The sequence below is a fragment of the Physella acuta genome, unplaced genomic scaffold, assembly GCF_028476545.2.
Source record: "Physella acuta isolate Inbredline_101_S28 unplaced genomic scaffold, ASM2847654v3 ptg000579l, whole genome shotgun sequence".
Classification (NCBI taxonomy): domain Eukaryota; kingdom Metazoa; phylum Mollusca; class Gastropoda; family Physidae; genus Physella; species Physella acuta.
Genome location: NW_026732098.1, coordinates 995,001 through 1,008,413, shown reverse-complemented (window position 1 = coordinate 1,008,413; position 13,413 = coordinate 995,001). Strand labels below are relative to the sequence as shown.

The 13,413-nt window shown below is 38.2% G+C and overlaps 1 protein-coding gene across 2 annotated transcripts in view; it reads right to left on the bottom strand.

The window, feature by feature from the left end:
• Positions 1-3,639: 3,639 nt before the first annotated feature.
• Positions 3,640-13,413, bottom strand: part of LOC131947024 (uncharacterized) — a 24,061-nt gene continuing 14,287 nt past the window's right edge. For both annotated transcript variants that reach the window (XM_059308109.1, XM_059308108.1), the window contains exons 4-9: positions 12,022-12,163; positions 11,676-11,785; positions 11,427-11,537; positions 7,919-10,912; positions 6,456-6,572; positions 3,640-5,434 (exon numbers count right to left, since the gene is read on the bottom strand). In XM_059308109.1, the coding sequence (XP_059164092.1) occupies positions 5,147-5,434; positions 6,456-6,572; positions 7,919-10,912; positions 11,427-11,537; positions 11,676-11,785; positions 12,022-12,163 (3,762 nt within the window). In that variant the 3' untranslated portion in view covers positions 3,640-5,146. The remainder of the gene's footprint in view (positions 5,435-6,455; positions 6,573-7,918; positions 10,913-11,426; positions 11,538-11,675; positions 11,786-12,021; positions 12,164-13,413) is intronic.

The following is a 13,413-nucleotide window of genomic DNA, read 5'->3' as shown; positions in this document are numbered from 1 at the left end:
CTATAAATGTTTCAAAGTGACTGATTTCAATGTGACTTTAAAACCTTTGATATCTGTTAATTGAAAGTTTAAAAAGTGGTGTGTGAAAAAAAGCTTAAAATGGTACCATTAGAACAAGGCTCTAATCACATATCACATGTTCTAAATTCTATCAACATTTCAAAACTCTAAATTTCAGGCCATGTGAAATGTCCAGTATACAGCTGCCAGGGGAGGGGTTAGGTGGGGCAGAAGGGTTTTGCTCTCTAACACTATTTACAAGACTACTAGCAATCCTAAAAATACATTTTTGGCCATCTATTTGTAAGTTAACTAGGTACAGTTGTTGTAGGCTATGTGAACTGAGAGCATTAATAATAGCCTTCTTAACTTCAAGAATGTTAAAATTTGGCAAATTTTCACCACACATCAGGGGAATTCCCGTTTAAACCACAAATGAACTGGGAATTCCCTATTTTCTTGAAAGCCACAGCAAAATAGCACAACAGAACAGCTTGCTAAAAATAAACTTTGAATAAGCCACACAAACAGTACTTTTATGATTTATTGAAATGTATAAAATTCTTTGATCTGAATAGTTAGCACACTTGTATATAAGTCAGTAATATGCATAGATATCGGTTGGCTTAGTCAGCAGGTCTGAGAGTATACACTGGTATGTCCAAACTATGGTTGTTTGCCAATATCATATGTGGATGTTTATTTAATTGGTAAATTAAAACTATCTTCACAATTCAACTAAACAGGGCCTACATTTTTAGCCAATGCAACAATATTCTAAATTTTTTTTTACATATACAACTGATGGAATGATACAGGCCTAATACAAATAAAAAGCAATAATATTACAATGATAATACAAAAAAAGCATAAAAATAAGTAGAAGTACCCTTTTTTGATATGTCAATTAGTTAAAAAAAAAATTAAATTCTGATGCAATATGTGCATAAGCAAGACGACTACTGCTAATAAAAAAAACCACTGCGGATTTGATTAAAAATCTGAGCCATTCATTTAATTATGTTTGCCAGCTGACAGAAAACATTTTTATTGTTAACAATATCCCTCTTTGGTCTGTTTCACAAATGACTTCACACATTTTCCACAAGCCGTCATTTCTCTCAACCCCCCCCCCCCCCCCCCCCAAGAACTTCACACATGTGTTTCGACTGAGACTGAACTCAATTGCAGATTATTTGCAGAAATTTTTAGCTGGCAAAATTTTCATCTGACCTTTTAGTAACTTGGCTTGATGAACTGATACTGACAGAGCAAGGCTAGAGCTAATTCAGCCAAAACTAATGACCAGCAGGAAATTTGATCCATGTTCCAAAACGCCACTTGTGCACCACAGTTACAAACCTTCAATTTTTTAAAAAGATTTTAACCAGCTATAGTGCTGACCACACTATTTTTTCATTTGCCGAGGTCACAGTACAGGTGGCCAGCTATAGTGCTGACCACACTATCCTTTCATTTGCCGAGGTCACAGAAACAGGTCAACTCTATACTTAGTTAATAGAACATCAACATATCTGTAGGCTTAATATAAACAAACATTTCACTTTTCACAAAACAAATTCAAACAGAACATATAGCAGATTGAAAAATTTCAGAACTATGCTTAAGTTCACCAGATCATAATTTGAAATAGATTTTTGAAATTTACTTTTCTGTAATATTTTTTTCAATGAATATTCACATAGGAGGGAACCTAACAGATAGGTACCTAACCCACATTACATGCTGACCACACTATCCTCCTGTATGCCTGGGTCATTAAAATAGATGAACTCTACTTCCTCTACTCATGTCTTGGGCTTGAACAGGGTAAAAAAGATTCAGATGATTCACCAAGAAAAATCTGATTTTGTTTTGACATTAAAAGGTAACGATGATAAAGAATCATTAGAAAACAGATTTAAAGCTAACGACCTCCACCGGTTTTGTCAACAAAGACAAGTTGGCTAAACATTTTGACTGGTCAACAAGTTGGCTAAACATTTTGACTGGTCAACAAGTTGGCTAAACATTTTGACTGGTCAACAAGTTGGCTAAACATTTTGACTGGTCAACAAGTTGGCTAAACATTTTGACTGGTCAACAAGTTGGCTAAACATTTTGACTGGTCAACAAGTTGGCTAAACATTTTGACTGGTCAACAAGTTGGCTAAACATTTTGACTGGTCAACAAGTTGGCTAAACATTTTGACTGGTCAACAAGTTGGCTAAACATTTTGACTGGTCAACAAGTTGGCTAAACATTTTGACTGGTCAACAAGTTGGCTAAACATTTTGACTGGTCAACAAGTTGGCTAAACATTTTGACTGGTCAACAAGTTGGCTAAACATTTTGACTGGTCAACAAGTTGGCTAAACATTTTGACTGGTCAACAAGTTGGCTAAACATTTTGACTGGTCAACAAGTTGGCTAAACATTTTGACTGGTCAACAAGTTGGCTAAACATTTTGACTGGTCAACAAGTTGGCTAAACATTTTGACTGGTCAACAAGTTGGCTAAACATTTTGACTGGTCAACAAGTTGGCTAAACATTTTGACTGGTCAACAAGTTGGCTAAACATTTTGACTGGTCAACAAGTTGGCTAAACATTTTGACTGGTCAACAAGTTGGCTAAACATTTTGACTGGTCAACAAGTTGGCTAAACATTTTGACTGGTCAACAAGTTGGCTAAACATTTTGACTGGTCAACAAGTTGGCTAAACATTTTGACTGGTCAACAAGTTGGCTAAACATTTTGACTGGTCAACAAGTTGGCTAAACATTTTGACTGGTCAACAAGTTGGCTAAACATTTTGACTGGTCAACAAGTTGGCTAAACATTTTGACTGGTCAACAAGTTGGCTAAACATTTTGACTGGTCAACAAGTTGGCTAAACATTTTGACTGGTCAACAAGTTGGCTTAACATTTTGACTGGTCAACAAGTTGGCTAAACATTTTGACTGGTCAACAAGTTGGCTAAACATTTTGACTGGTCAACAAGTTGGCTAAACATTTTGACTGGTCAACAAGTTGGCTAAACATTTTGACTGGTCAACAAGTTGGCTAAACATTTTGACTGGTCAACAAGTTGGCTAAACATTTTGACTGGTCAACAAGTTGGCTAAACATTTTGACTGGTCAACAAGTTGGCTAAACATTTTGACTGGTCAACAAGTTGGCTAAACATTTTGACTGGTCAACAAGTTGGCTAAACATTTTGACTGGTCAACAAGTTGGCTAAACATTTTGACTGGTCAACAAGTTGGCTAAACATTTTGACTGGTCAACAAGTTGGCTAAACATTTTGACTGGTCAACAAGTTGGCTTAACATTTTGACTGGTCAACAAGTTGGCTTAACATTTTGACTGGTCAACAAGTTGGCTTAACATTTTGACTGGTCAACAAGTTGGCTAAACATTTTGACTGGTCAACAAGTTGGCTAAACATTTTGACTGGTCAACAAGTTGGCTAAACATTTTGAGTGGTCTACAAGTTGGCTAAACATTTTGACTGGTCAACAAGTTGGCTAAACATTTTGACTGGTCAACAAGTTGGCTAAACATTTTGACTGGTCAACAAGTTGGCTAAACATTTTGACTGGTCAACAAGTTGGTTAAACATTTTGACTGGTCAACAAGTTGGCTAAACATTTAGACTGGTCAACAAGTTGGCTAAACATTTTGACTGGTTAGTTTAATGAAACAGCCTGGTAAACTGAGATGTTTGAGTAGTTATTTTTAGTTACAGTGGCAGGTAAATGCAGTATGGATATGTTATATAAAGTATAAGTGATTGTAAACATGACAAAATATACAAATATAGGCAAAACTAAAGTTTATAACATCAGTAACAGTAATAACAATGACTTACAAAATGTCAATAAATATAACAATGTAAATAAGGATGGATAATATCAGTTGTGTATATTACACATCAAAATATGTTACTGCAAAAAATGTTGAATTGATACATCAGCAGCAGAACCAAACCATTTTGTGAGAAATCTTTGCTCACAAACATTTACAGATAGAGCCAAATATTCAGATAAAATATGCCAAATTTACATATTTAAGAAATTTATTTGGGTTAGATAACTTATAAGCAATCATGCTTTAAAAAAGGGGTTTATTATGCCTTTGGTTTCAGAATATTAAAACTAAAAAAAGTATATTTTGATGCTAATACATCTATAGCATCAACAAAATCTCACTCACTTTAAAAAAAATTGTAAATAAAATAATTTTATTTTACAAACAATCTGATGTTCTCTTCAAACAAATCTTTTTTTTTTTAATAGGGTGATCCTCATAATTAACATCACAGGAATCAATTTTCACCACACTCATTAATAGGGGTCATCCATTATGACGTCCACCACTGTATTTAGTACGGGTCATCCATTTATGATGTACACCAGTCTATTTAGTAGGGGTCATCCATTATGATGTCCACCAGTCATTACAAATGGCTTATCAGGTCATTAATGACACTTCACCAGTTGAGTTCCCCCTCCTAGAATTGTGTTATAAAATAAATCAAAACCCTTCCACTTATCTGTTAGAACATGCTTAGCCCCTTAATAAAAACCTCCTCTATGAAAGATTAACAGCATAGTTCACTGAGAATGCTGTATTGTCCTATGAAAGATTAACAGCATAGTTCACTGAGAATGCTGTATTGTCCTATGAAAGATTGACAACATAGTTCACTGAGAATGCTGTATTGTCCTATGAAAGATTAACAGCATAGTTCACTGAGAATGCTGTATTGTCCTATGAAAGATTAACAGCATAGTTCACTGAGAATGCTGTATTGTCCTATGAAAGATTAACAGTCTAGTTCACTGAGAATGCTGTATTGTCCTATGAAAGATTAACAGCATAGTTCACTGAGAATGCTGTATTGTCCTATAAAAGATTGACAGCATAGTTCACTGAGAATGCTGTATTGTCCTATGAAAGATTAACAGCATAGTTCACTGAGAATGCTGTATTGTCCTATAAAAGATTAACAGCATAGTTCACTGAGAATGCTGTATTGTCCCATCAAGTCCATGCCAAGATAGCCACAGCGTCTATACTTGAAACATTACAACACACTGGTGTGAGGTCTAGTCGTGGATGACATACGTCTGGTGCCTTAAACAACGTATTCGTCCTCCCCAATCACCATGCCCTCCACAGGTAACTGGCCGTTGACCTGGCACAGCGTCCCAGGTTGATTTGTCTTGTGGGTGAACCATACAGGGTCAGAGGTCAGCTGGCGAATCTTCTCATTTGTCCCAGGTTGATTTGTCTTGTGGGTGAACCATGCAGGGTCAGAGGTCAGCTGGCGGATCTTCTCATTTCTCTGCTGGATGATGTCGTCAAGACGTGAGATTTCAGCCTCCAGACTTTTCACTCGCTCTAGCGCCGTCTGACCCTGGAACTAGAACATAATTTGACATCAGTATTTTCTCATTTTTACTGGGACTACAGAGATAAGATTTAAACAACAATTACTTAATTATTTATGAATAATTAAACAAAGATTACTCAGAAAAACAAAATTTATAATTTGTAAAAAAAAACAAAAAACTGGTAGAATTGTTTCAGAACTTTGTAAAGTAAAGAGCATTTTCTGTATTCTACACCATGATCTCCATAACCAGGCATTAAGAGTTGATTTGTTTGTAATAATATATGGAAAAGCAGATTTGATTTAAAAAATATAGAAAAGATCGAGATCATATGATTTGTTCTGTTTGTTTTATGTGCTGCATCTTGTTTTCTTATGAATATAACTGGCTAATTTTGGCTATTAGCCCAGCCTTTCAGCTTGTGAAGGGATGACCTCTAAGCTATAAGAGCGCTAGGCTGCAAACCCTTAAGTCTTGAGTTCGAATCTGGGGCCAAGTCAGATGAACGTCAATGAGTCCACCCAGCTTAGATGGGTATCTAACTCACATTAGGGAAAGTAAAGGAGGCTAGCTTGGATGGGTGTCTAACTCACATTAGGGAAAGTAAAGGAGGCTAGCTTAGATGGGTATCTAACTCACATTAGGGAAAGTAAAGGAGGCTGGCTTGGATGGGTGTCTAACTCACATTAGGCTAGGGAAAGTAAAGGAGGCTAGCTTGGATGGGTGTCTAACTCACATTAGGGAAAGTAAAGGAGGCTAGCTTAGATGGGTATCTAACTCACATTAGGGAAAGTAAAGGAGGCTAGCTTAGATGGGTATCTAACTCACATTAGGGAAAGTAAAGGAGGCTGGCTTGGATGGGTGTCTAACTCACATTAGGCTAGGGAAAGTAAAGGAGGCTAGCTTGGATGGGTGTCTAACTCACATTAGGGAAAGTAAAGGAGGTTGGGCATAGTGCTGACCACAACTTCCCTTCATATGCCGAGGTCAAAAACATAAATTCTACTTCATCTGCCCTCACTAGGTGTAAAGAGAATTCTTTAGACTAACCCTGACTTCCTGGAGCTCCCTGCACCTGGCCACTGTCAAGGTGAGTACACCTCTGCTGCCAGACATATTTCTTTCTATTTCCTCAACACCTGCATTCAGGCACAGCCAGCCATTTACCTGGGGAGAAAATCATTTCATCACTAAACTTTTATCAAACTTGTTTTTATCACTAAACTTTTGTCAAACTTGTTTCATCACTAAACTTTTATCAAACTTGTTTTCATCACAAAACTTTTATCAAACTTGTTTTCATTACTAAACTTTTATCAAACTTGTTTCATCACAAAACTTTTAGCAAACTTTTTTCATCACTAAACTTTTATCAAACTTGTTTTCATCACTAAACTTTTATCAAACTTGTTTCATCACTAAACTTTTAGCAAACTTGTTTTCATTACTAAACTTTTATCAAACTTTTTTCATCACTAAACTTTTATCAAACTTTTTTCATCACTAAACTTTTAGCAAACTTGTTTTCATTACTAAACTTTTAGCAAACTTGTTTTTGTCACAAAACTTTTATCAAACTTGTTTTTGTCACAAAACTTTTATCAAACTTGTTTCATCACAAAACTTTTATCAAACTTATTTTTGTCACTAAACTACTTTTATCAAACTTGTTTTTGTCACAAAACTTATCAAACATGCTTTTCAAGATTTTGTCATCAAGTTATAAAAATTTTCCACACAATTTAAAAATAAATAGCTTTGCCATAAATAATTATTATAGAAAACATATTTGCATAAAATAATTTGGTGTAAAACTAATTTAGACAGCAGGATATGAATCAGAACTGGTGTTTAGCACCACGGGCTTCATGTGCTTACTTTGGTAACCTAAAGCTCTTCAACTAAATTCTTTAGCTTGGTAACCTAAAGCTTTGGTAACCTAAAGCTCTATAACTAAATTCTTTAGCTTCGCAAATGTTGGTGTACTGAACCTATCAAGTAATTACATGATCAGAAAAAACAGAATTTTACTTTAGCTACATTCTGCTTTGATTCAATTTGTTAATTTTTTATTTGATATTTTTCTTGAACCATCTGAACAAATGGAGAAGTTATTCCCCTTTGGTCATTTTTTAAAACTGCTGGTACTTGAAATCTGGCTAGTCTCTGCCCTACTACTAGGTAACTCAGGTAAGGCAGCATAAGCTCTAAGATCTTTGGTTTTAAACATCTCTTTAAGATAATTTAGCCTTCAAAAACATGAACTTTAATTAAATCAACAATAAATAAAACAACTTAAACAAAAATTATATTAATAATCTTTAAACTGCACTGAAAATTTAAATATAACAAAACTTGCTTTCTTAGGTAGCTAAAATATGTAAAAGATTTTTTTATGCACAACCAATGCTTGTATATACATTCAAAAAAAATGTCAGTGCATTGTGTTTTAAGATTTGCCACAAACCCAAAAAAAAAAAGACAATGTGAACTAAATAAAAGCTAAAACTCACCTCAACAATGATATCTCCTTTGATAAGTCTGCCCAACTCTGTGCCACTGTGAGCTGACTCATCAACAGCGACAACACTCACCACACTGGCACTCACCAACCCTGACAGCTCTGGCTGGTGTTTCACAGGGGTAAAGGCAGAGCCTGGCCCTCCTATCTTGGCCATCTGGCCTTTAGGGCTGACAGGTGAAGTAGAGTCCAGCTGGATTGACTCCTCTGTCAACTGTATGAGGTTGGTCAGTGTTGTGTACTGGGGCAGGTTGATGCATACGGGGAACAGGTCGTACTTGTGGCACATGTCAAAAATGGTGAGACTGGGCAAGGCAACAGGTTCAACAAACCTGAAACCACCTGGGAGTGTGTGCCCTCGTACACTTCTGCCGCTCCTTGAAACTGTCAGGGGGTGGGGCTTGATTTTCTTTTTGAAAGAAAATGGTTTCAGCTCGATCCCTTGAAAAAATTTTCTCTGATTGTTTGGAAGAAAAGTGTTTGAACTACTTTCAAAATCCCCTGCTAAGTTTGTTCTGGCAACTTCTGGCTGACAGAGATCTGTGGTGGCAGACATGGTTGATTTGGTCACGGCCGACATGTTTGATTTGGTCGCTTCAGTTTCTTTCATCAAGTTTTTCTCAGAGGCATCTCTGGCTTGCTTGTTTCTATTAATACTGTCAAAGGCATTTTGGAACTGATTAGAAAAGTGGACGTTTTGATTTGATGAAACTTTTCCTTGCTCCCCACTCCTGGGTGCCATGTTAGTTTCTACTAGCCTGCTCTGACTAGCATCATTGTAGAACTGGCAAGATGGGAGGGGTCGTGCAGACACAGGGGGCATGGCCATGAACTTGCTGGGAGGGAATCTTTGGTCTGGCAGAGAAAGTTTGTTATTTACCCTGGGGTACTTCTCATAGTCTAGTGTATGATTAGAGCTGAATAAACCTGGATCACTTGTGATCATCTCTGAGTGGTAACTGGATACATTTTGAACACTGCCATAAAGACGCATGTGAGTTAAGTTGCTTGTGGCAAGGTTTTTGCTTGAGTTCTGTATCTTACACTCAACAAAGTCAGAGTCAGAAAATTTCCTTTGCTGATGCTGTAGTGGATAATGCTGGGAATGATCATCAAGGTACATATCCGTAGTCGGATGCTGCGTGTTGATGCAGCTTCCATTAATACTGTCATTTTCATTGTTTGTGGTGTATCCTGAGTCCAAAGCACTGCCATTGTAACTGTAATTAGTGGCCGAGGTTTGGGCGGAGTCACTACTCCTGTCCCCGGGGGAGAGAGTTGCCTCCTCATAGGGTGGTTTGCTGTTGTCTAGGTTATAATAAAAGTGATCGGCAGGATTCAGGCAACTTTTGTAACCTCTAACCCTGCCGTTGTCTGCTTTGGCCTCTCTAACAAATGAAGGTTCCCTGACACTCTTCAAATCACTCAAAACTGAATCACTGCTACAACCATTTTGAAATTGTCTTTTTTGGGATCGTCCATTTACAAAATATCCAGTTTGAGATTGTCCATTTTGTACATGTATATTTCGATAATGTCCATTTTCTGATTGTCCATTTTGTGAATTATTCACACATTCCATGACCTGAGGTTTAGCGTCTTGTTCATCCCAACATGCAGGGTACTTGAAGTAATGTCCATCACTGAAGAAGCGGTGACCATTGGTCAACTTCTCTTGATTGTTGAAGACCGCTGTTGGATGAGAAAATTTAGTCTGAGGGCTGGTGGTGCTGCTATGTCGCCGTAACCTCTGGTTGTTAGTGATATCTGATCCTGACTCGTCAGAATTTTTCCTGAACACACTGTCATGTGAGGAGGCGCTCTCCTGAGAGTTGGTGCGTGTGGGTGTGGACTTGGCACTACCCCCATCAGACATGCGGGACATGCGAGATTTCATCATCTCCGTCATGCGCTTAATCTTCTCAGAGGTCTCCGACACAGGGACTGTGGGGAGACTTCGCTTTGGCTTGACCGGAGATTCCTCCCTCAGAGTGAGTGGCTGTTTGAGGAGGGGGTTCCTGTGTGAGGGTAACATCCTGTCAGGCAGGGCTGAGGGGCTGTTGATGGCAAGGGTAGACAGCTGTTTGCTGACAGCCTCAGACAGCAGGCAGGCCTGGGCTGAGTTTTTCCTCCCTGTCCCCCCCTCTGGTGAGGAGTTAAATCGCTGGTAGACTGACACCCTCTGCTGCTGGTTGGACTTCCAGTGACCCTGACCTTCATTGACATTCTTCACAACTATCTCATTTTTATCCAGACCATTTTCAATATTTTTCTGATTAAAAACACGTGTTTCATGTCTAACAGATAAGTCGGGACGGTTGTAGACCCTCCTGGAGTAGCCGTTTCCATTCTCTAGTTGCTGGAACTTAGAATTTAAATTATTGTCATCAATTTTTAAATTGTCCTGCACGTTGATTTCACTGGCCACTTTCTTCTGACCAACCAGAGAGAAGGTCAAGCCAGTGGCCAGATCCCCCAGGGAGTGGGAGCGGTGGTTTGGCTCCAGTCTGCTGGTCTGGGGGAGCAGATCCCCATGCAGCTGCTTCTTGTCCGGTGGGTGATGCTGTGGGTGATGCTGTGGGTGATGCTGTGGGTTAGGCTGCAGGTCCCCTTGTCCCAGCACAGAAATATCAATGCAGCTGTGGAAGACCTCGCCGTACCTGTCGTAACCCTGCAGCTGACCTTTGCCCTGTGTCCCACAGTTGCTGCAGCTGTCGTCTATGGAGGAGTTGAAGCTGGAGTTAGAGTAGGTGAGAGCTGGCTCCTTCAGACTTTGTTGTGAGCTGTCATGTTTCCTGGTGTCCCTAGCGTGGCAGTACTGGGCATAAGTGCCATTCTGCAGTACATGCTGCTCAGGGCTGAAGATACCCAGTTCTGGGATGGGCACAAACTTGGTGCTCCTGTAGACCTCGCCTTTCTTGCCAGACTTCCTGTGCCTGGGCTCTGTAGCGTAGATGTCAGCAGTCTGACTGTCTGGATGGCTGGCCTGTACAGGAGATTTAAAAATTCAATCATGGATTTTAAGGAAGAAACTAAAGAACAGGTTTTTTAAATACTAAGTGTACTTTCATACATACATTAAGTTTCTTAACTTACAAACATCCATGTTAGCTTAGATCTTTTAATTTAACTAATTAATTTTAAACTGGTGGCATAAAATTAAAGGGAGAATACTGATTTTTAAAATCATAATTTAAAAAATAAATCCATCATAAAGCAGTAAAAGTAAAAGAATTTTACATTAAAAAATTAGAATATCAATTGATTAAAGTACCCTTTGAACACTAACTTCCAAATTGGTTTGAATTTTCTTTTGATAGTTAAAATGTTTAAAGTGAAAATTATCATATAAATTAGTTTTTATTCCCTTTAACATTTAATTTGGTTTTATTTTCTTTCAGCATTTTGTTTGAAATAAAAATGAATCATATAAATTAGTTTAAACGTATCCTTTAAACCTGGTATGAAATGAACTAAAGCTAAGCCAGGGGTAGGCAAACCTCTTTGTTTGTGTGGATTAAGTGCATGGGTAGGAGGTCAAGCTGCCCCTTGTGTCTGTACAACTGTGTGTCTGACATGGTCAGGTTGTTGACTGACCGGGACATCAGTAGCTAGGGAAACAAAATCTTACAATCATTATTACAGACATCTTACATTCACAATTACAGACATCTTACATTGCAATTCAGTTTTGCCTTGAAAAATTAGACGATATTCAATTTTGGCAGGTTTAGTTTTCATAATTTCACCTTTTTAGACGCATCTTTTGGTTTCTCAATCAACAGCAGACACTTCTCCTCAGCCTGGCATCTTTCATAAACAGCCAGTACAAGATCCTTGTCTTTTAGGAAGGTTTGAACTAAACAAAATATTTTAGTGGACATCAGACATGCTTCATGGCTATAAATTACGTAATTAGAAACAAAACTATTAGTGTAATTTAACTCAATAGTTAACATGGACAAATGTGAAATTTTTTAACAGCTTGGGCTGTTAATTAGTAACTCAGTATCATACACAGCTATTGTCTTAGTTTCCTGTGAAAATAAAACCAATAACCGCTATGATGTCATAGTTCTAAAGATAGGTGCTCACCATGGCCATGACTGGTGCCTACAGCCACTGTGTATTTGTTTCTGTTGCGCTTTTTCCTCCCAATGGCAGGTATCTGCAGGACTGTCTGCGTGACTTTCTGCACGGTGTCCAAGTGGTTGATGAACACATTGCCAGCTTTCACCTGCGCCATACAGACACATTTTATAATCCCATTATGTGTGACAGGTGATGTCAATTGTGGCATGTGACAGTAGTGACATGAACTGTGGCATGTGACATGAATTGTGGCATGTGACATGTGACATGAACTGTGGCATGTGACAGTAGTGACATGAACTGTGGCATGTGACATGAATTGTGGCATGTGACATGAATTGTGGCATGTGACATGAATTGTGGCATGTGACATGAATTGTGGCATGTGACATGAATTGTGGCATGTGACATGAATTGTGGCATGTGACAGGAATTGTGGCATGTGACAGTAGTGACATGAATTGTGGCATGTGACATGAATTGTGGCATGTGACATGAATTGTGGCATGTGACAGTAGTGACATGAATTGTGGCATGTGACATGAATTGTGGCATGTGACAGGAATTGTGGCATGTGACAGTAGTGACATGAATTGTGGCATGTGACAGTAGTGACATGAATTGTGGCATGTGACATGAATTGTGGCATGTGACAGGAATTGTGGCATGTGACAGTAGTGACATGAATTGTGGCATGTGACATGAATTGTGGCATGTGACAGTAGTGACATGAATTGTGGCATGTGACATGAATTGTGGCATGTGACAGGAATTGTGGCATGTGACAGTAGTGACATGAATTGTGGCATGTGACATGAATTGTGGCATGTGACATGAATTGTGGAATGTGACAGTAGTGACATGAATTGTGACATGTGACATGAATTGTGGCATGTGACAGTTGTAGGTCAAGTAGTGTAAAGTGACAGTTGTGACATGTGACAGTTGTAACATGAATTATGCCATGTATCACATGTAGGTCAAGTTGTGAAAAGTGACAGTGAGTAGTGACACATGACAGTGAGTAGTGACAGATGACAGTGACAGATTACAGTACATAGTGACAGATGACAGTAAGTAGTGACAGATGACACTGCTGTGTTGGACACAAGTCTAGGCACGACATACAACACTGTGCGTGTGTAATGTAAACTAGATCTAGATCTAAATCTAGACTCTACTATTTAGATTTTAGAATCTTGATTCTAGATCTAGATCTATATAATTCGATATTTTATTTATTATTTCGGTTGGTTTGTTATGCCTAATTTAAATTTTGATCTAGATCTAGATCTTGACCTAGATCTAGGTCTCGATCTATAGATCTAGATCTAGAGTCTATATGCCTACAATTTAATCTCTAGAAACCTAGACTAGATCTAGAAGTCTAGATCT